The sequence below is a fragment of the Brachionichthys hirsutus genome, chromosome 7, assembly GCF_040956055.1.
Source record: "Brachionichthys hirsutus isolate HB-005 chromosome 7, CSIRO-AGI_Bhir_v1, whole genome shotgun sequence".
Taxonomy (NCBI): Eukaryota; Metazoa; Chordata; class Actinopteri; order Lophiiformes; family Brachionichthyidae; genus Brachionichthys; species Brachionichthys hirsutus.
In genome coordinates, this window is record NC_090903.1 from 2659410 (window position 1) to 2679786 (window position 20377).

The following is a 20377-nucleotide window of genomic DNA, read 5'->3' on the forward strand; positions in this document are numbered from 1 at the left end:
AGTTTGTGATATGTGGTGCCCCCCCCCCCCCCCCCCCACGCGCACACTATGCATTTAACACATTTGATAACAGACATGGCTAAAATGATACATATGATTAGTAAATAAAACCACAACACCTTTGAGACAGGATATTTAAACAGCTGCTGGACAGTCTTTTGCCTTTACTTCTGAAAGTCTTTCAGGTAGTACTCCTTCAGATCTGCAGTTCATCTGTCCACTGGCTCTGTGTAGGACAAGAGGACAACAGTGAAGCAAACGCTGAATTCATTTCTAAAGCACAATTCATCCAATATGAAAGACACGATTGCATTTGCAAAAGGCCTTTTTATGTCCATCGGTGTGTGTGTTATTTTTGTCCATCTCTTTGCACATTACACAAAAACTACTTGAAGTACTATGATAATGCTGGGAGGGAGGGTTGAGCATGCAGCAAGAAGGCGGGGTTACATTTTTAAATGGATCTGGAAAAAGGAGCATTAATTGACCTTTCCGTGAAGAAAGAGATAGACGTGGGAGATGAATGAGACAGATGAAACTGAGATGAAAGAGTTCAAAGGCCAATCCAGCATCTCCCTGACCATGTCAACGGCTGCAGGTAAGATGGGGTCCTCTGCAATGGTGTGGGGCTTCTTTAACTTCGCTATACGATGTGCCACCTGCACAAAGAACCGAGACACTTTTGTGATGTTCTCAGGGTTTGAAGTCGTCTTTTGAAGTATTCGACAGGTTTATCTTTTGAGGGCTTCACGCTTTCACATGCCAACACCTCGCTGTTTCTGAACTTACATTCATATTTTCTGGAACTGTTATTCAATAAATATTATTTATAAAGGATTTTTAAATTGCGCATGTGCAAAATCGTGTATCGATACAAATCTGGCTTTTTCCCTATCCCTAGCATGTACAAATAAACGTGAGTCTTCTTCTATGTGGTGTGAAATATGTCGTTGTCTGCCATCTACTGTTAAGGAGTGTGAATCGCTGACACTATGATGATTAACTTCTTGATAAATTCTTTGCCCAGGCAAAGGCCCGCAACCCACTGAAAGCAGGTCTGCAACCCACTTTTGGGTCGTGACCCACCAGTTAAGAATCACTGATCGAGAAAAATCCTAGGACAGGGTGTCCAGAGAGGAACTGTGGTACTGCATGAGAAAGTCTGGAAGGACAGAGAAGTACAGCCAAGTAGTTCAGGACATGTATGACAGGGGAGTTTAGTGTAGAGGTGGGATGCACCAGGGATCAGCTCTGAGCCCTTTTTTGGTTGCCATGGTGATGGATAGACCAACAGATGAGGTGAGACAGGAAGCTCCTCTGAATATGATGTTTGCAGATGACATTGTGATCTGCAGGTAGAGGAGAATCTAGAGAAGTGGAGGTCTGCTCTAGAAAAGAGAGGAATGAAGGTGAGCAGGAGTAAAACAGAGTACATGTGTGTACATGAGAAGGTCCCAGGGGGGACAGTGAAGCTACAAGGAATAGACGTAAAGAAGGGAGAGGACTTCAGGTACCTCGGGTCAACAGAGCAGAGTGATGGAGAGAATGTGGAAAGGAGGTGAAGAATCGTGTGCAGGAAGGCTGGAACGGGGGGAGGAAAGTATCAGGTGTGCTCTGTGATAGGACGAAGGGACAGGTCTACAAGACAGTGGTGAGGACAGCCATGATGGACGGCTCAGAGACAGTGGTGAGGACAGACATGATGGACGGCTCAGAGACAGTGGTGAGGACAGCCGTGATGGACGGCTTAGAGACAGTGTCTCTGAGGAAAAGACAGGAGGCGGAGCTAGAAGTGGAGGAGATTCAATTCAATTCTATTCAGTTTTATTTCTATAGCTCCAGATCACAGCATAAAGTCATCTCAAGGTACTTTACAGGATTAGCAGGGAAAGACCTGCAGGGAAACACAGAACCCAACTTGACCCACAAGAGCAACGGAGGCAAGGAAAAACTTCCCTTTAACGGGCAGAAGCCTTGGACAGAGCCTAGGCTCATGGTGGACGGCCATCTGTCTGGCCGGCTGGGTTGAGAGAGAGAGAGAGAGAGAGAGAGAGGTTCTCCTTGGGAGTGACCAGGTTGGACAGGATTAGAAATGAGACAATAAGAGGGACAGTGAAGGTTAGACGTTTTGGAGACAAGGTCAGAGAGACCAGACTTTGATGGTTTGGACATGTCCAGAGGAGAGACAGGGACTATATCGGTAGAAGGATGCTGAGGATGGAACTGCCAGGGAACAGGACTAGAGGACGACCCAGGAGAAGAGACATGGACGTAGTGAGGGAGGACATGAGAGTGGCTGGTGTTGGGGAGGACGATGCAAAGGACAGGACTAGAGGACGACCCAGGAGAAGAGACATGGACGTAGTGAGGGAGGACATGAGAGTGGCTGGTGTTGGGGAGGACGATGCAAAGGACAGGGCTAGAGGACGACCCAGGAGAAGAGACATGGACGTAGCGAGGGAGGACATGAGAGTGGCTGGTGTTGGGGAGGACGATGCAAAGGACAGGGTAAAGTGGAGAACGTTGATTTGCTGTGGCGACCCCTCAGGGGACAAGAAGAAAGTACACTAGTAGTAGTAGACTTGATATTTACATAGTCATAGTACACAATATTCTGTGGGTCTTGAAAAGTCGGTCAGAATGCTGGCGCTGAGGGTAGCGGTCCGCTGAACATGGCTGACATTGAATGAGTCAAAGCTTTATTTGTAACCTACATGCGATGCACACTGTGAGATCTCCTCCAGATCTCCGAAGCAGCCGTGTTTGTGGCGGATGAGATTCCCCCACAGCACAGACTGGTGGCAGGCGGGACATTCGCCTTCCAGTGGAAGGAGATGGGACGGTTCGGACTTTAGAAAGTGTTTGGCCAGACAGATCATATGACTCGTCATTTCACAGGACGGATGGAAACAGCTCAGCTTTTCTGACACCTGGGGAAAAGAAGATGCCATCAAAAAGGCACCGTTACCATCGACCGACCACCATTACTGATTGTTTGCGGTTTGATGATGCATTCATTCATTTTCGTGGCTGCTTTGTCCACCTTGTGGGTAACGGGCGTTGCTGAAGCCTATCCTAGAAGACGCGCACACCCCGGAAGCGTCGTCAGCTCATCGTGGGGCAACACGAAGGACAAACAACCACCACTTACAATGTGGTGTTCCCAATTCGGCTAACCCTAACCTCCGCAGACACGGGAGAACTTTCAAGCCCTGGACCTTCGTGCTGTGAGGCGACAGCAATCATTCATTTCTACTAAGAGTTAGTAGTAATTAGTTAACTTTTACGTTTGAGTTTGTACTATTCTAAATTTTGATGCCAATATTTTCACTTTTACTGCAAATGAATATCGGCTCCAAATATCGGTTATCGGCCTCCTTGACTACTAACAATCAGTATCAGCCATAAAAAAACCATATCAGTCAATCCCTAGTATTTACATAGTAGAGGTCCGTCCATCCATCCATCCATCCATCCATCCATCCATCGTCTTCCGCTTATCCGGGGCCGGGTCGCGGAGGCAGCAGCCGAAGCAGGGAACCCCAGACTTCCCTCTCCCCGGCCACTTCCTCTAGCTCTTCCGGGGGGATCCCGAGGCGTTCCCAGGCCAGCCGAGAGACATAGTCTCTCCAGCGTGTCCTGGGTCTTCCCCGTGGTCTCCTCCCGGTGGGACGTGCCCTGAACACCTCCCCAGGGAGGCGTCCGGGAGGCATCCTGAAAAGCTTCCCGAGCCTCCTCATCTGGCCCCTCTCAACGCGTAGGAGCAGCGGCTCTACTCCGAGCTCCTCCCGGATGACTGAGCTTCTCACCCTATCTCTAAGGGAGAGCCCGGCCACCCTACGGAGGAAGCTCATTTCAGCCGCTTGTCCCCGCGATCTCGTTCTTTCGGTCACTACCCAACCCTCTGCGCCGCCATTATCCCTCCTCCTCTCTCCGTACTTCCCACTTTGTCTAACTCAGTGGTTCTCAAATGGTGGGGCGCGACTCTCTAGGGGGGTGCGGTGCGATGTCAGGGGGGGGCGCCTGTGACCGCGGAGAACATGCTTTTTTTGCCGTACTAGATTAAAGTGTAATTGCACATCCACTCCAGTAGCTGGCAGTGGCGCCCTGATTGTCAGAGTGCGCTGAGGACATGGGCAAGACTGTCCCCTTGCCTGCCCCCGACGACGCTAATGGCGCCCAACGTTTGGATTATGAATGTCGTTGAGAGTCAATGGCATACAATGGGTTAATCACAGGGTGGAACCATTTCTTGAAATGATTAGGACAGAACCAAAACAAAGGTGAAGACGCTGTACCTGGACCAGCCCCTTACAGAGGGAACACCTGGATGCCTCCTCCTCCTCCTCCACCTGTCTCGCAGGCTGAATCACCTTCTTGGCTCTGACATTCCCAAACGCAAGGGGGATGTGCAGGGGGGGCTGCAGACTGGGCTCAAAGTCTATCCTGTAGTCCTGTTTGAGCCAGCGGGCCGTCAGCGGCAGCCTGTTCCACGGCGCCACCCGCAGCATGTTGGAGACGACACGCCAGTGGAACTGCAGGCTCGATTCTTTACCGGAACGCCGGGAGACGTGTGAGAGACGCCGCGAGGAGTGAGGATGTTGCCACGCCCACTCAAACTGAAAAAAGAAAGACACTTAGAATTATTAACCGTAAACATCTGGAAAATGCCCCCCCCCCCCTCCTTTGACGTACGCTCGGACGTACGAGCGCTTCGACGTACGAGCGCTTTAACGTACGAGCGTTCTGTGATACGAGCGCTTTAACGTACGAGCGCTTTAACGTACGAGCGCTTTGACGTACGAGCGCTTTAACGTACGAGCGCTTTAACGTACGAGCGCTTTAACGTACGAGCGCTTTAACGTACGAGCGCTTTAACGTACGAGCGCTTTAACATACGAGCGCTTTAACGTACGAGCGCTTTAACGTACGAGCGTTCTGTGATACGAGCGCTTTAACGCACGAGCGCTTTAACGTACGAGCGCTTTAACATACGAGCGCTTTAACGTACGAGCGCTTTAACGTATGAGCGTTCTGTGATACGAGCGCTTTAACGCACGAGCGCTTTAACGTACGAGCGTTCTGTGATACGAGCGCTTTAACGCACGAGCGCTTTAACGCACGAGCGCTTTAACGCACGAGCGCTTTAACATACGAGCGCTTTAACATACGAGCGCTTTAACGTACGAGCGCTTTAACGTACGAGCGTTCTGTGATACGAGCGCTTTAACGTACGAGCGCTTTAACGTACGAGCGCTTTAACGTACGAGCGCTTTAACGTACGAGCGCTTTAACGTACGAGCACTTTAACATACGAGCGCTTTAACGTACGAGCGCTTTGACGTACGAGCGCTTTAACGTACGAGCGCTTTAACGTACGAGCGCTTTAACGTACGAGCGCTTTAACGTACGAGCGCTTTAACGTACGAGCGCTTTAACGTACGAGCGCTTTAACGTACGAGCGCTTTAACGTACGAGCGTTCTGTGATACGAGCGCTTTAACGCACGAGCGCTTTAACGTACGAGCGCTTTAACGTACGAGCGCTTTAACGTATGAGCGTTCTGTGATACGAGCGCTTTAACGCACGAGCGCTTTAACGTACGAGCGCTTTAACGTACGAGCGTTCTGTGATACGAGCGCTTTAACGCACGAGCGCTTTAACGTACGAGCGTTCTGTGATACGAGCGCTTTAACGTACGAGCGTTCTGTGATACGAGCGCTTTAACGTACGAGCGCTTTAACGTACGAGCACTTTAACGTACGAGCGTTCTGTGATACGAGCGCTTTAACGTACGAGCGCTTTAACGTACGAGCGCTTTAACGTACGAGCGCTTTAACGTACGAGCACTTTAACATACGAGCGCTTTAACGTACGAGCACTTTAACATACGAGCGCTTTGATTCGTGTTCTGTTTTTGTATTTGTATTTCTTTTATTGTGTTCTGAAGCACTTCGTGGCTTTTGTCTGTGAAAGGTGCTATATAGATACAATTTACTTACTTTTAAATCTTTACGCACGTAACTTGAGAATTTTCAAAAGCAGTCTCAGAAATGAGTATGAAACTCCTTCATAAATCTGTTTTCATTCCATTTCAGCATTGCGTGATCTGTTCATACTGTCAAACGAACCTGCCTACAAACACGTACAGGGAACCTGAAGCAAGACGTCTGGCTTATATAATAGTACAAAGAATATCCACCACTATTAAGAGCGGCGTTTTGCGCTGGCTTCTGTCAGACTGATTATATATAACCTATTAACAGATTTCATGAAACAATTTCAAAAACGTTCTTAAGGAATGTCTGAAACCGGGTAGTTTTGTAGTATAATTTACCGATGTGGCTTTGTTTTAATGAAATCAAATGGGGAGGAAGGAAGTCGGTACTCACTCTGAGTGCAGTGATGTCCGAGGGGAAGCCATGTATGATGAGGATCATCTCCCTGAACAAACAGGAACGCCGTTAGTCGGCATGTGGCTGAACACTGTCCAGTTTAGGAGCTTTTTTATAAAGAAAACAGCCACAGCTCTGCTAATATTATCATGCTAGAAACCAGCATGAATCCATACCTCCATTACACTCATACACAATACACGGTCACTTCAAAAACGAGAAAATGAATACCTATAATCAAAATAAAATAAGAAAAACAATAGATCCCATAATAACGTTAACTGCTAGGTGTGACCTTGACGACCGTAACCGTGCTGAAGCTGAAGAAACAGATGAAACGTCTTCTGGCTCAGGCGCAGCTTCGGAGGCTCGAACAAAAAGTATTGATGACGTTGCACCTTCTGCCTATTTACTAGCATTTATCAATTATCATACATAATATTAAAACCGCACGGAGACAAGCGCAACTTTGCCTTTCTCACCACGGTCCTCGCCCGCTCGTCCTCTTCGCGCCCCCCCGGTGCCGCCCGGCGTTGTGCTGACCGATCCTGCGCTCCGGGTTTACGGTGAAGCCGACGTAGATCCGGCCTTTGAATTTAGGATTGGTGCAGAACAGCATGTACACCCCGAAGAAACTCTCTACCTCCACCACCATTGAGACGAGAATCAGCCCAACTCTGATTCCAGAGGGAATTTAACGTTTAAGCATCCCGCACAATAACTCCATGTTAGCACGATAACTCCATGTTAGCACAATAACTCCACGTTAGCACAATAACTCCATGTTAGCACGATAACTCCATGTTAGCACGATAACGCCAGGTTAGCACGATAACTCCATGTTAGCATGATAACGCCATGTTAGCACGATAACTCCATGTTAGCACAATAACTCCATGTTAGCATGATAACACCATGTTAGCACAATAACTCCATGTTAGCACAATAACTCCATGTTAGCATGATAACGCCATGTTAGCACAATAACTCCATGTTAGCACGATAACTCCATGTTAGCACAATAACTCCAGGTTAGCACAATAACTCCATGTTAGCACAATAACTCAATGTTAGCATGATAACTCCATGTTAGCACGATAACTCCATGTTAGCACGATAACTCCAGGTTAGCACGGACGCTGCTTCTATCGTGGGAAAAGCTCTGCAACGTTTTACATCAACTTTCATTCGGACTGTGGACATATTTACGTTCGCTGGGCGCGGACACGGTACCACTTAGGAGGCCACAAAGACGCCTGATGAGAACAGTTCAAAATGACGTGTCAGTGATTCGTTGTGAGTCAAATAAAAACGTGTTATGAACTACAAATGAACAATACCGCTAAAACATTCACTAAGGAAGGAAAAGCATTTATTGTCGTTTCTGTGAAACACAATATTTCGGACGTACTTCAAAGAGGACCTCTAATATGATGATTCGCTGTTCAAGAGTATGCCCCACCCCCCACCTACCACGTGTTTGTGTATAGCGCAAGTGATTGGTTGTAGTTGCCATTGCTGCAATGCCATTGGACATTTCTCGGGGCGAGCTACGACGCCATTAACTTTTGTTGAGTGACACTGATAAGGCCTTACAGCTGAGGGAGGCAGGTTCTTCCTTCAAACGTCCTGATTGAGCAACAGCAGCGTTTGTAACGTGAAGAAGTCTGCAGTCTGCGCCAAATGATTTAAGGGGCTTCCATCTTTGTTCATGAAGACATGGTTGTGACGGCGGATCACATCCGGGATACGCTGCTGACGGAGCTGGCGGCAGCGCACGTGGTAGGTTTCCTGCCCTGAATGAAGTGTTCAGTGTGATGATGATGAAGATATAGAATGTTACCGCAGTACAAGTACAGTCAACAGGAGAATGTATTACAGTACAAGTACAGTCAATAGTAGAATGTATTACAGTACAAGTACAGTCAACAGTAGCATGTATTACAGTACAAGTACAGTCAAACAGTAGCATGTATTACAGTACAAGTACAGTCAACAGGAGCATGTATTACAGTACAAGTACAGTCAGCAGTATGTATTACAGTACAAGTACAGTCAACAGGAGCATGTACTACAGTACAACTACAGTCAACAGGAGCATGTATTACAGTACAAGTACAGTCAACAGGAGAATGTATTACAGTACAAGTACAGTCAACAGTTTTGCAGTTGCGGTTCTGTCATACATAAATACTCAAATAATTGTTATGGATGGGACAAAACTGGAGAACCACAAACACTAGAATAAGTCCGATGGGTGAACTCATAATACGGAGCACAGCAAGGCAGTGTGTTAACGTTTGACCTTTGGCTGTCTCCTCTAGGAAGTGGAGGATACATCACCCGACAGATGTGCAGCCAGCTTTAAAGTCCTGGTGGTGTCATCCCTGTTTGAGGGAAAATCACTGTTGCAGAGACACAGGTATGACAATGTTGACATGTCCTGGCTGGAGGTACTCAAGTCTTCGTCTTTCACTTGTGGGGCAAGACAAAATCCCGACTGGTTTTCCCTTCTCTCATCAGTAGCTTCAAACGAACCTGTCTCATGACGGTCTGGAGTAAACTCAGCTCACGTTCTCTTTTAGATTGGTGAATTGTCCGTCACAATGATAGGAAGAGGCGACGTCGCTATGAGCGCTTGGCCGCACAAGCCATAAAAACATGGTTGCCTGTAGAGAGAGAACGAGAAAATTAGCTGTGCGAGTTTTCCTAAGTTTACTCAAAGAAAGAGTATTTCTACAGAAAGGTCAAATGTGCAGACGTTTGAGAAAACAGATCAGCAGTGTGTTCTTGAACAAAGAAAACAGAGTAGACGTCCTAGAGCCCTTAGTGTGGGACAGAACAAAACCAACAGTCCTCTAGTCAAGGCTTCATGCTAGTGGTCTTCATGAACATGAGTTTGGAGTTCTTATAGTATTCCTTATACTGATCGATTGCAGTAGTGAAACCTTGGAAGACAATGTGCTCACACAAATGATTACATTTGGTCTGGAAGTTCATTAATATCCTCGCCATACATAATAGTTTTAAGATTCTGCCAACCTCAGGAGAACACATCTGTTCCCAGATGTAGAGATTCATCAGATTTGTACCGCTGCTCCACTGGAGGGGCCAGTTGAAGTGGCTGGGACATCTATTTCAGATGTACCCCTGGATGGCTCCCTGGGGAGTTCTTTCAGGCATGTCCTGCTGGGAGGAGGCCTTGGGGAAGACCTAAGACATTCTGGAGAGACTTTGGACTGTTGATCCACGGGGCGAGCCTGGGAACACCTCAGGATACCCCTGGAAGTGCTAGAAGAGGTGTCTGTGAAAGAACCCCGGATCAGTGGCAGAAGATGGATGGATAATCATTATATATACATACATCTGTTGTACCAGTTTTCTTAAGGTAAAGAAAACATGTTTGATGCAGGGTGCTTTCACACTGCCGCTGTTTGCTCCCTTTTAAACGGACCAGAGTTCCTTTCCTCGGATAATCCGCTCCGTTTGGAGTAGTGTGAACGCGCATCTGGACTCTGGAGAGGATCAAAAAAGTTCCAGAGCTGCTGGTCAACAGGAGCCTCCACCTCCTCCTCCTTACAGACATGAGGCTGTGAATATGCGTTATAATACTTTAGTCTTTTGTTCAGAACCAGCTACTTATCACCAGTAACTGAGACAACTTCTCCCCGCAGCTCCACGGCGCTTTAACACAGTCAAGCACTGAGCGTAGAGTGGGCTGTTCCACTCCGCGAAACTGGACGGTCATTGGATACATGCTGGGGCATGATGATTGGATTATCTGTCTGAGGCAGTTATTTTGAGTGACAGTGAAATAAGCGAATCATCATAAAACACCCCGAGCGTTTCCCCTTCTGCTTTGTCCAATCGACAGTCACGTGATGCTGCTCCGAAAGCACCCTGCGGAGGAAACACTTTTCGACCGCTTGCGTCTGAGAGCTTGTCCAGATCTAGTAATGGCAGGTTTTCCAGTCAGAAAAATAGCGCTAGCACGAGAGGAAGTGTTCGTTAGTTTTCTGCGGTATGTGCTGAAGTTGCTGCAGCCGAGTTGTGATTCTCGCTGGAGCTGATCAATGTCGACATTCATTCAAAGTTATCGCATGCTTTTGCATATTGCTAGTGTTGCAAGTTGCCCTGCTGTCATCCTTTTTGTGAAGTAAAGCCAAACCTTGGAGTGTTTGTGCCACCTCGGCACCATGTCTCCTGCTGCGAAGTCGCTGCGCACGTTGCGTAGCTTACTTCTGGCAAAGTTCAAAGCCGGATGCCATTCACCCAGGCTTGGGACCTGCTCAAGGGAGACACTGGCTGTGCTAACGCTAGCTCCTGCCAGCTTTTCATGCATCCCCATATGCCATTATATGTTTGTAATTGCTGCAGACCATTTAAAAAGTGGGCCGTCATAGTTTGGACTCCCCTGCTCTAATGCAAACACATTTACAAGTCAGATTATCTGATATATTTTCACAGGATGGTGAATGCGTGCCTCGTAGATGAGCTGAAAGGGATCCACGCCTTCGAACAGAAGACTGTCACACCAGAGCAGTGGGAGAAGCAGAAATCACAATGACACGTGATGTCACACCCACAGCACCGTCTCAAGCAAATCCATGCACATATGAGCATGTCTCCGGTTGTTTTCAATGTTGGTGCAGATGCTGAGGGTTCTTGAGGGATTAAACGTCGTCTCTGCAATTTGTCTGTTAGTTAGTTTGTTTCTGTGGCTTTTGTTTTCTCCACTGTGTCGCTCGGTACAGATGAGCAAGTGTAAGGTGTCCTCTTTGCTGCTGTCTCAGGACACGTGCGTGTAAAATAATTAAATTCACATTGTACGCAGAGCAATATTACAGGTCCCGTATTATAAAAACTCACTTTTCCCATGTTTCTACACTATTCTGGTTATTTTGGGTCCTTATCAACCCAAAAACAGCAAAACAAACCGTCCAGTCGATCCTTTGTAGTTTGGGTCGGTCTGTAATCACCTCCTGAAACGCGTCTGGAAGAAATCCCTCCAGGCTTGACGTCAAGCTGGGAGAACGTGCACGTGGGTGCGTGCGTCCCTGTGTCTGCGCTCTTTTCATCGTCACGGTGAAGAGGAAGCTGAGCTGAAAGGCGAAGCTCTTCACCTACTGGTCGATCTCTGTTCCTACCCTCACCTGTGGTCACGAGCTTTGGGTAGAGACCAAAGAACGAGGTCGCTGGTACAAGCGGCTGAAATGAGCTTCCTCCGTGGGGGGGCTGGACTCTCCCTCAGAGACGGGGTGAGACGCTCGGTCATCCGGGAGGAGCGCGGAGTCGAGCCGCTGCTGAGATCAGCCAGGCGAGGCGGCTCGGGCATCTTTTTTGGATGTCCTCGCATGTTTGAAGGAATTGGACGTTGCTGTGATGAAACAATCTGCGGCTTGGACTGAAGCAGGAGACTGGAACCTTCATGTTGAGTCCTACTTGTGGAGAAAAAGACCACAGCAAAGATCAGACTCTGTTCCTGAAACCTGATGAAGATGCAGCATCAGAAGAGTCTGGAGTTCTCATGCCAGTTATTAGCTTGTTACGCAACTCAGAGCCGCAACAAAGGATGGGAGACAACAGGCCGGGTAAAGTGCACAAAATAAAATGTTCATTTACGTAATGTAAAAGGTAACTTATATGTGCAGGATATGAAATGGCATTGTGGACCAGCAGGAACCGGTGGCGGAAGATGGAACACGCCTGGACCGAATGCACAGGAGAAGAGCAAGCACGCTGTCTGGTCTATATAACCCGCCTGATGGGCGTAGGCAGGCTGAGCTTCAGATTCTCAGCAGAGGGCGAAGAAGGAGCTAAACGTTTGTTTTTTATCTAATTTTCGCTAGTTCGCGTCTGTTTTTAGTAACGTATCACGTAAAGCATAAAAATTCGCAGGCGAGTGTTACATTGCCGAAAATCCGATCATTTTTCAAAATAAAACACCTTTTAGACGCTGATAATCAATACAACGGAAATTGTATACATTAGTTACTCTTTCTGTGCGGCCCGGTAACAAGTGCCTCGAGGACCGGGGGGACCACTGTTCTAAATCATTTTGGAAAGGCATCAGCAGCTTTATCATTCATGAACTTTACAAGAACTTCTCCTTAAAATGGGAACATGTTGTATTTTGCTTTTTCAGAAGGCAAAGAAAATGATTTTTTTGTTTTTAATTATAAAGCTCTTAATTCAATCAATCAAATCTTTATTAGAGACACAATGGTCCAATCAAACGGCACACGTCATTTAGACCGGGGGTGGGCAAACTTTTTGACGTGCGGGCCACATTGGGTTTGAAATTTTGACAGAGGGGCCGGGCCAAGAGCTTTTGGATGAGTGTTTGGCCCAGATACACTAAAGCACTGCGTGTAGTGTGCAAACCTCATAGCACAGTACACACACAGATAAATGTACAACCCGATTTACTAACAGTGTGTACGAAGGACTGCGTCTTTCAAATGTGCACAATAGCCTTTATCCAGGTAGTACGTTTGTCTCAATCAATATGCAAGATGCAGCATTTACACATATTTTGGCACAACAGTGTGAGGAGAAATGTAAATAGATTAAAATAGCACAATAGTGTGAGGAGAAATGTAAATAGATTAAAATAGCAATGACACTGTGATCTGTCGAACCTGGTGATTGCATCTGTTTTTAATAAATTTCACTTGAACATGTAAATAAATCAACATTTATTGAAAAAAGATGATCACTTAAAACATTCAAAACATATCAAAACGCGAAATACTAAATCTCAATCATTTCTGCTGCACTCATTGTTGTTCCACTGCTGTGCATAAATGCGCACTTCATTAAAAGAACGGATTTATTGATCATGACGCTGGACGTCTGCTCACCCACGTAGGTCGAGCCAAACACCAGCTGAAGTGATGCATCATTTTTTTTTTAAATCAAAGAAGCGACGGCAGAACTCTCTGTGCAGGAGCCTCCCATTGATTGCTTGCTGGCGTAGTTTGCATGCTTCGTGGCAAAGTGCCAGCTGATATTATATTCTTTAAAACCCGCAACGGCTTCTTGGCATATCAGACGTGCAGCCATAGATCGGATTTCGGTGAAAAGAAATCTTGTTGTCCGCTCTTTATTAAACACTCGGCCCTCACCGTCTACTTTGCTTTTCTTTGGTCCGCTCATTTCTACAGACGGGGTCAGAGAGCAGGGAAAACGAAATGAAAGCAGAGTAATATGCTATGCGCCACCGATGTTCCGTGCGACATCTGCTGGTGAAACACGGGTATTACAGGGATAAAATGAAAGTTATGATTTTGAATTTTTAGGTAATTGGACAAGTTAGGCAGGCCGTATTGAAAAGCATAACGGGCCGTATACGGCCCGCGGGTCGTGGTTTGCCCATGTCTGATTTAGACAAATAAACTCAGTAGTACTATAATACAATCATGTACCAATGACACCAAATGCCTGAGTGGAACTTGACAGCACTCTGGCTGGGCTGAGTCAGCAGCCTGATAATGATTCCCTGAATCATTCAGACGACATATAAACCTGTAAGACGAGTGTCTCAGCTGAGCATGAAGGGCGTTAACCCGACACCACAGAACATCTCACTGGCACCGGACCATCTGGGCTTCCTGAGAAGTATCCGCATGCAGTCATTGTACGCAACCTTTAACTTCTGTAGGCTGGCCTGTTTGCACCTGACCCACAAGGGGGCAGTATAGAGCGGCGTACAATCAGCCCTGAAGAGGGTGACCTTAACCCAGTGGTTCTCAAAAGGTGGGGCGCGGTGCGATGTCAGGGGGGGCGCCTGTGACCACGGAGAAAATGTTTTTTTGCCTTACGAGATTCAAGTGCAATTGCACATCCACTCAAGTAGTTGGCAGTGGCGCCCTAATTGTCAGAGTGCGCGCAGGGAGTATTAGCAGAAGAAGAGCGGTTGTAAACAATGTATGGTGGGAGAAGAAGAAATACCTAACTTCCTCATTTTCTGTTGCAGACTAAAAAAAATGGTAATAAAGTTATTCTTTGTTGTAAGTTGATCCATATTTCTTTCTTCTTTCTTTTCCATATTTCTTTGTATGTTAATAAGGATACAAGAGTGTTTTTGTTTTTTTTTTTGGAGGGGGGGGGGGGGTGCGAAATGTTTTTTTCTTCCTAGGGGAGCCGTGACAGAAAATAATTGAGAAGCACTGCCTTAACCTCTTCAGAGCAGAAACTACATTTCCTCCTCAGCATGTTGGCCTGCGCATGCAGCACGTGCCGCTGTCTATACATATCATCATCATCATCACCATCATCAGCATAAAACGATCAATCAGGGTGTATCCAAGAATACATCCAGTATTACTGCTTTTGAGTTGCACAGAAAGATCGTTCTTATAAAGGTTAAAGAGTCCAGGTGAAAGAAGCCCACCTTGGCAGACACAGTTCCCCACCCCCAAAAGGAGGAGGGGCCACATGACCCCACCTGTCCTGTGATAGATTGTCTGGATACAATGATGCACGAGCTTCAGAACCTGAGGAGAGCGTCTGGCTGCACAACAGCGTTGTCCTCACTTACCAACCATATCCAATCCTGTCACAGTTTGAGGCGGGCCTGTGCTGTTGAATTACGAGTCTCATGTGTTTCTCAACCAATCCATCCATCCATCCATCTTCATCCGCTTATCCGGGGCCAGGTCGCGGGGGCAGCAGACTAAGCAGGGAAGCCCAGACTTCCCTCTCCCCGGCCACTTCCTCTAGCTCTTCCGGGGGGATCTCTAGGCGTTCCCAGGCCAGCCGAGAGACATAGTCTCTCCAGCGTGTCCTGGGTCTTTCCCGTGGTCTCCTCCCGGTGGGACGTTCCCTGAACACCTCACCAGGGAGGCGTCCAGGAGGCATCCTAAATAGGTGTCCGAGCCACCTCATCTGGCTCCTCAACGCGGAGGAGCAGCGGCTCTACTCCGAGCTCCTCCCGGATGACTGAGCTTCTCACCCTATCTCTAAGGGAGAGCCCAGCCACCCTACGGAGGAAGCTCATTTCAGCCGCTTGTACCCGCGATCTCGTTCTTTCGGTCACTACCCAAAGCTCGTGGCCATAGGTGAGGGTAGGAACGGAGATCGACCGGTAAATCGAGAGCTTTGCCTTTCGACTCAGCTCCCTTTTCACCATGACGGATCTGTGCAGGGTCCGCATCACTGCAGACGCTGCACAGATCCGTCTGTCGATCTCCCGCTCCATCCTTCCCTCACTCGTGAACAAGGTCTGCCAGGTCTGTCCGGCATCCTCCCCCACCATCGGAGTTGACTCACCACCAGGTGATGATCGGTTGACAGCTCCGCCCTTCTCTTCCCCCGAGTGTCCAAGACATGCAGCCGCAAGTCCGCTGAGACGACTACAAAGTCGATCATCGAACTGCGGCTTAGGGTGTCCTGGTGCCAAGTGCACATATGGACACCATGCTTGAACATGGTGTTTGTTATGGACAATCTGTGACGATCACAGAAGTCCAATAACAAAACACCACTCGGATTCCGATCAGGGGGGCCATTCCTCCCAATCACACCCCTCCAGGTCTACACTGTCATTGCCAACATGGGCGTTGAAGTCCCCCAACAGAACAAGGGAAACCCCAGAAGGAGCACTCTCCAGTACCCCCTCCAAGGACTCCAAAAGGGTGGATACTCTGAACTGCTGTTTGGACCATAGGCACAAACAACAGTCAGGATCCGTCCCCCCACCCGAAGGCGGAGGGAGGCTACCCTCTCGTTTATTGGAGTAAACTCCAACATACAGGCACTGAGCCAGGGGGCAATAAGTATTGCCACCCCTGCCCGGCGCCTCTCACCAGTGGCAACTCCAGAGTGGAAGAGAGTCCAACCCCTCTCAAGAAGAGTGGTTCCGGAGTCCTTGCTGTGTGTCGAGGTGAGGCCAACTTCTCAACCTCGCACACCAGCTCAGGCTCCTTCCCCGCCAGAGAGGTGACGTTCCACGTCCCTAGAGCTAGTTTCTGGAGCCGAGGGTCGGACCGCCAAGGTCCCCGCCTTCGGCTGCCGCCCAGCTCACACTGCACCCGACCCCTCTGGTCCCTCCTATGGGTGGTGAGCCCACAGGAAGAAGGTCCCACGTTGCTTCTTCGGGCTGTGCCCGACCAGGCTCCATGGGTGAAGACCCGGCCACCAGGTGCTCGCCATCGTGCCCCACCCCCAGGCCTGGCTCCAGGAGGGGGCCCCGGTGACCCGCGTCCGGGCGAGGGAAGCCCAGGACCAAATATTTTTCTTGTCATTGGGGTTTTTTGAGCCACCCTTTGTCTGGTCCCTCCCCTAGGACCTGTTTGCCATGGGTGACCCTACCAGGGGCATATAGCCCCCAACAACCAAGCTCCTAGGATCATTGGGACACGCAAACCCATCCACCACGATAAGGTGGCAGCTCAGGGAGGGGTGTCTCTCAACCCAATTAGAAAAGTATAATGATTTATTTTTGTACAGCATGTCCCGATTATTCCATATCATATATTTATGGGGAGCAAATTGTGCTTATATATTCGGGACCAAGCCAATAAAACTTATTTATGAAAGGAGAGTTTTTCCTTGAACTTTGTCTACATTGTAGTTGCAGCCTAATATAAAATTCTAACTACCAAACCTAGAAAAAATAATGTTGCAAATAAAGTTACACATGGAAATGGTTTTTTTTAAAGAAAATGTTTGGCCCAGTTCATTTTAAAAGTATTGTTAAGATTAGTGAAATCTAAAACATTCAATCCACGATTTTCAGTCATTTATCATTAAATTGTTTCTAATGTACCGGTAAAGTGTTCTGTTCTTCCATAGAAAATTAAAAAGCACACAATCAATATCCTTATAGGCTTAAATGTTCTTCGCTGCAAGTATATATTTCTATCCAAAATGGCGTCATCGTCATCTCGCTGTCCGTTATAGAAGTACAGATGCGTTCCCGTTCTATTGGAAGTCGGTAATACTGAATTTTCAACAGTGTTTATTACAAACTATTTACATCGTCAACAAATACAAACTTACATGCTCAAAAGATAAATTAGTGGACAAATAAAAGCAGCACAATGGATTCAGAGTAACACAGAATAAATTGGAAATTAATGAAAAAGCTCATATTTTTTTTAAAAGCATTGAAAGACAGAAGTGTCCCTAAAGGGATCTGTTCAATTTTTAGACATTTCAGCAGAATTTCAAAGTATTTTTCTCTTCCATATTAAAGAAAAATTGAAATTTGTAATAAACAAGTGTGGGCAGATCTTCTGGAAGTTAGACTTCTGCTGGTCTGATTTAAGGCTTCTCACCTGTGTGGGTTCTCATGTGGACTGTCAATGTACCACTTTGTGTAAAATGTTTCCCACATGTTTCACAATTATAAGGCTTCTCACCTGTGTGGGTTCTCATGTGGACTGTCAAGTCACAGCTCCGTCTGAATTTTTTCACACATGTTTCACAACTAAAAGGCTTCTCACCTGTGTGGGTTCTCATGTGGACTGTCAAGTCACCACTTTGTGTAAAATGTTTCCCACATGTTTCACAACTAAAAGGCTTCTCACCTGTGTGGGTTCTCATGTGGACTGTCAAGTCACCACTTTGTGTAAAATGTTTCCCACATGTTTCACAATTATAAGGCTTCTCACCTGTGTGGGTTCTCATGTGGACTGTCAAGTCACAGCTCCGTCTGACTTTTTTCACACATATTTCACAACTAAAAGGCTTCTCACCTGTGTGGGTTCTCATGTGGACTGTCAATGTACCACTTTGTGTAAAATGTTTCCCACATGTTTCACAATTAAAAGGCTTCTCACCTGTGTGGATTCTCATGTGGACTGTCAATTCACGACTAAATCTAAAACGTTTCCCACATGCTTTACAACTATAAGGCTCCTCACCTGTGTGCGTACTCATGTGGACTGCCAAGTAACTACTCTGTCTGAAATCTTTCCCACATGTTTCACAACTATAAGGCTTCTCACCTGTGTGTGTTCTCATGTGGCGTGTCAATGCACCACTTTCTCTAAAATCTTTCCCACATGTTTTACAATTATAAGGCTTCTCACCTGTGTGGATTCTCATGTGGACTGTCAATGCACCACTTCCTCTAAAATGTTTCCCACATGTATTACAACAATAAGGCTTCTCACCTGTGTGGATTCTCATGTGGTCTTTACAGGCTGACTTTTTTGTAAAAGCTTTGCTACATGTTGGGCAAACATGTGGTCTCTCTTTCCTGGTCTTTCTGCTGTGGGGTTGAAGTGTGGGATCACATTCTACATCCTCTTCACCCGTTTCCTTTCTCTTATCATGGCTTCCAGATGCATGACAGCTGTTAGAGAACAGCAGCTGGTCAATGTCTGCTGCTCCTACCACAGAGCTAATGACTGGCATAAGAACTCCAGACTCTTCTGATGCTGCATCTTCATCAGGTTTCAGGAACAGAGTCTGATCTTTGCTGTGGTCTTTTTCTCCACAAGTAGGACTCAACATGAAGGTTCCAGTCTCCTGCTTCAGTCCAAGCCGCTCTCTCTCCTGACTGGTGGGGATTTCTTCCTGCTCCTCTTTCACACACGGAGGCTCTGGCTCCTCTTTGTCCACACTGGAGTTCATCTCCTCCTTCCAGAGCTGCTGATCAGCAGGAACCTCCTCCTCCTCCTTACAGACATGTTGCTGTGGACAATCTGGAGGACAGATTGAAGGAATTGGACGCTGCTGTGATGAAACAAACATGCGAGGACAAACATACATACTTATTCTGTGTGATTTCATTCCGGGTCTCCAGGTGATATCTCGCAGTCTTCGCTGATGATCGATCTTCACTCAGTTTTGTTCACTCGTTTCTTTACAGGCAATCGTTGGTCGCTTTTTAAAAAGGCATCCTGTTCAGCTGAAATACCTGCAGACGAAACAAAGTGATTTCCTGTTATCTTCTGCTACAGCTGATTGTACCGTTAATTTAAAATCAATAGAAATGGAGAATCGCCTCCCTTTATTCCTCTAGAAACTACAATATAACCGGAAAATATACGAAATACTAATGACATCACATAAACCACTGACATCATCACAGTCTTTTAAACCTATTATATTAAGAAATCCGAAAGCCTAAAAGCAGAATTTGTTCCTTAAAGTGTTTATGACACGAAATTGACATTTTTAACATGATAGATAATAGAGAAATCCGACCCCAATGAAATATTTAAAAGTTACAAACACACATTGCACCGTCCTACCGAGAACAAAGAACCATTCTTGTGACTAGCATTTCGCGTCTGTGGTGCTCTCGCCGTTCCGGACCGGCTTCCTTCAGTCCCCTCAGTCGTTCCGTTCGGTTCGTATCTGTACGGTTCGATCCAACAACCACATTCTCCAGGATCACCAGAATCTTCTGTTGCATTTCCCACCTCACAAACTAGCTCGATACTAGAAACACGGGAAGAATCTTCCAACACTTGGAATATTCTGACCGGCTGCCAGTGACCGCCTCCATCATAGTACCGTATTTTCACGACCTTATGAAAATGCTGATTCGGCGCAGTCTCATTAACAGCTGCTTTTTCGGTATTTTAAACACATAAAGGGCGTGCTGGCTCAAAAGGCGCCGGCGTGACAGGTGCGCAAAATAGAACGGGAGCGAAACTGAGTTTGGTACTCACATTTTTAATCGTCATTAATCAAATCCATTAAAGTCCTCATCCTCTGTTTCTGAATTGAAGAGCTGCGCGAGACCTCCATCAAACATGCCGGGTTCCCGTTCTCCACCGTCGGAGTCACTTTCCGTGCCGTGCGGCGCCTCGGAAATGATGCCGGCTTTTGCTAAGGCTCGAACAACCGTGCCAGCAGACAGTTAGCCCAAGCATCCACAATCCATTCACAAATTGTGGCATAACTCGCCCGGCGCTGCCTTCCACTCTTCGTGAAACTGTGTTCTCCGTCCGTCATCCATCGCTCCCACGCCGCGCGCAGCCTGACTTTGAACGGCCTGTTCACGCCGACATTACCACAAAA

The 20377-nt window shown here is 47.0% G+C and overlaps 3 protein-coding genes across 3 annotated transcripts; 1 reads left to right on the top strand and 2 right to left on the bottom strand.

Moving 5' to 3' along the window:
• Positions 1-60: 60 nt before the first annotated feature.
• Positions 61-7299, bottom strand: slx1b (SLX1 homolog B, structure-specific endonuclease subunit). The gene is made up of 5 exons (XM_068741468.1): positions 6877-7299; positions 6392-6443; positions 4299-4619; positions 2715-2930; positions 61-226 (listed from the first exon to the last, which is right to left on the bottom strand). The coding sequence occupies exons 1-5, from the start codon at positions 7047-7049 to the stop codon at positions 197-199; spliced, it is 792 nt and encodes a 263-aa protein (XP_068597569.1). The 5' UTR covers positions 7050-7299; the 3' UTR covers positions 61-196.
• A 649-nt stretch (positions 7300-7948) lies between these two features.
• Positions 7949-11086, top strand: zgc:112271 (uncharacterized protein LOC553698 homolog). Its single transcript, XM_068741445.1, has 3 exons — positions 7949-8176; positions 8719-8816; positions 10862-11086. The coding sequence occupies exons 1-3, from the start codon at positions 8114-8116 to the stop codon at positions 10959-10961; spliced, it is 261 nt and encodes an 86-aa protein (XP_068597546.1). The 5' UTR covers positions 7949-8113; the 3' UTR covers positions 10962-11086.
• A 6275-nt stretch (positions 11087-17361) lies between these two features.
• LOC137895999 (zinc finger protein ZFP2-like) lies at positions 17362-18760 on the bottom strand. The gene is made up of 2 exons (XM_068741527.1): positions 18313-18760; positions 17362-18228 (listed from the first exon to the last, which is right to left on the bottom strand). The coding sequence occupies exons 1-2, from the start codon at positions 18758-18760 to the stop codon at positions 17663-17665; spliced, it is 1014 nt and encodes a 337-aa protein (XP_068597628.1). The 3' UTR covers positions 17362-17662.
• Positions 18761-20377: the final 1617 nt, after the last annotated feature.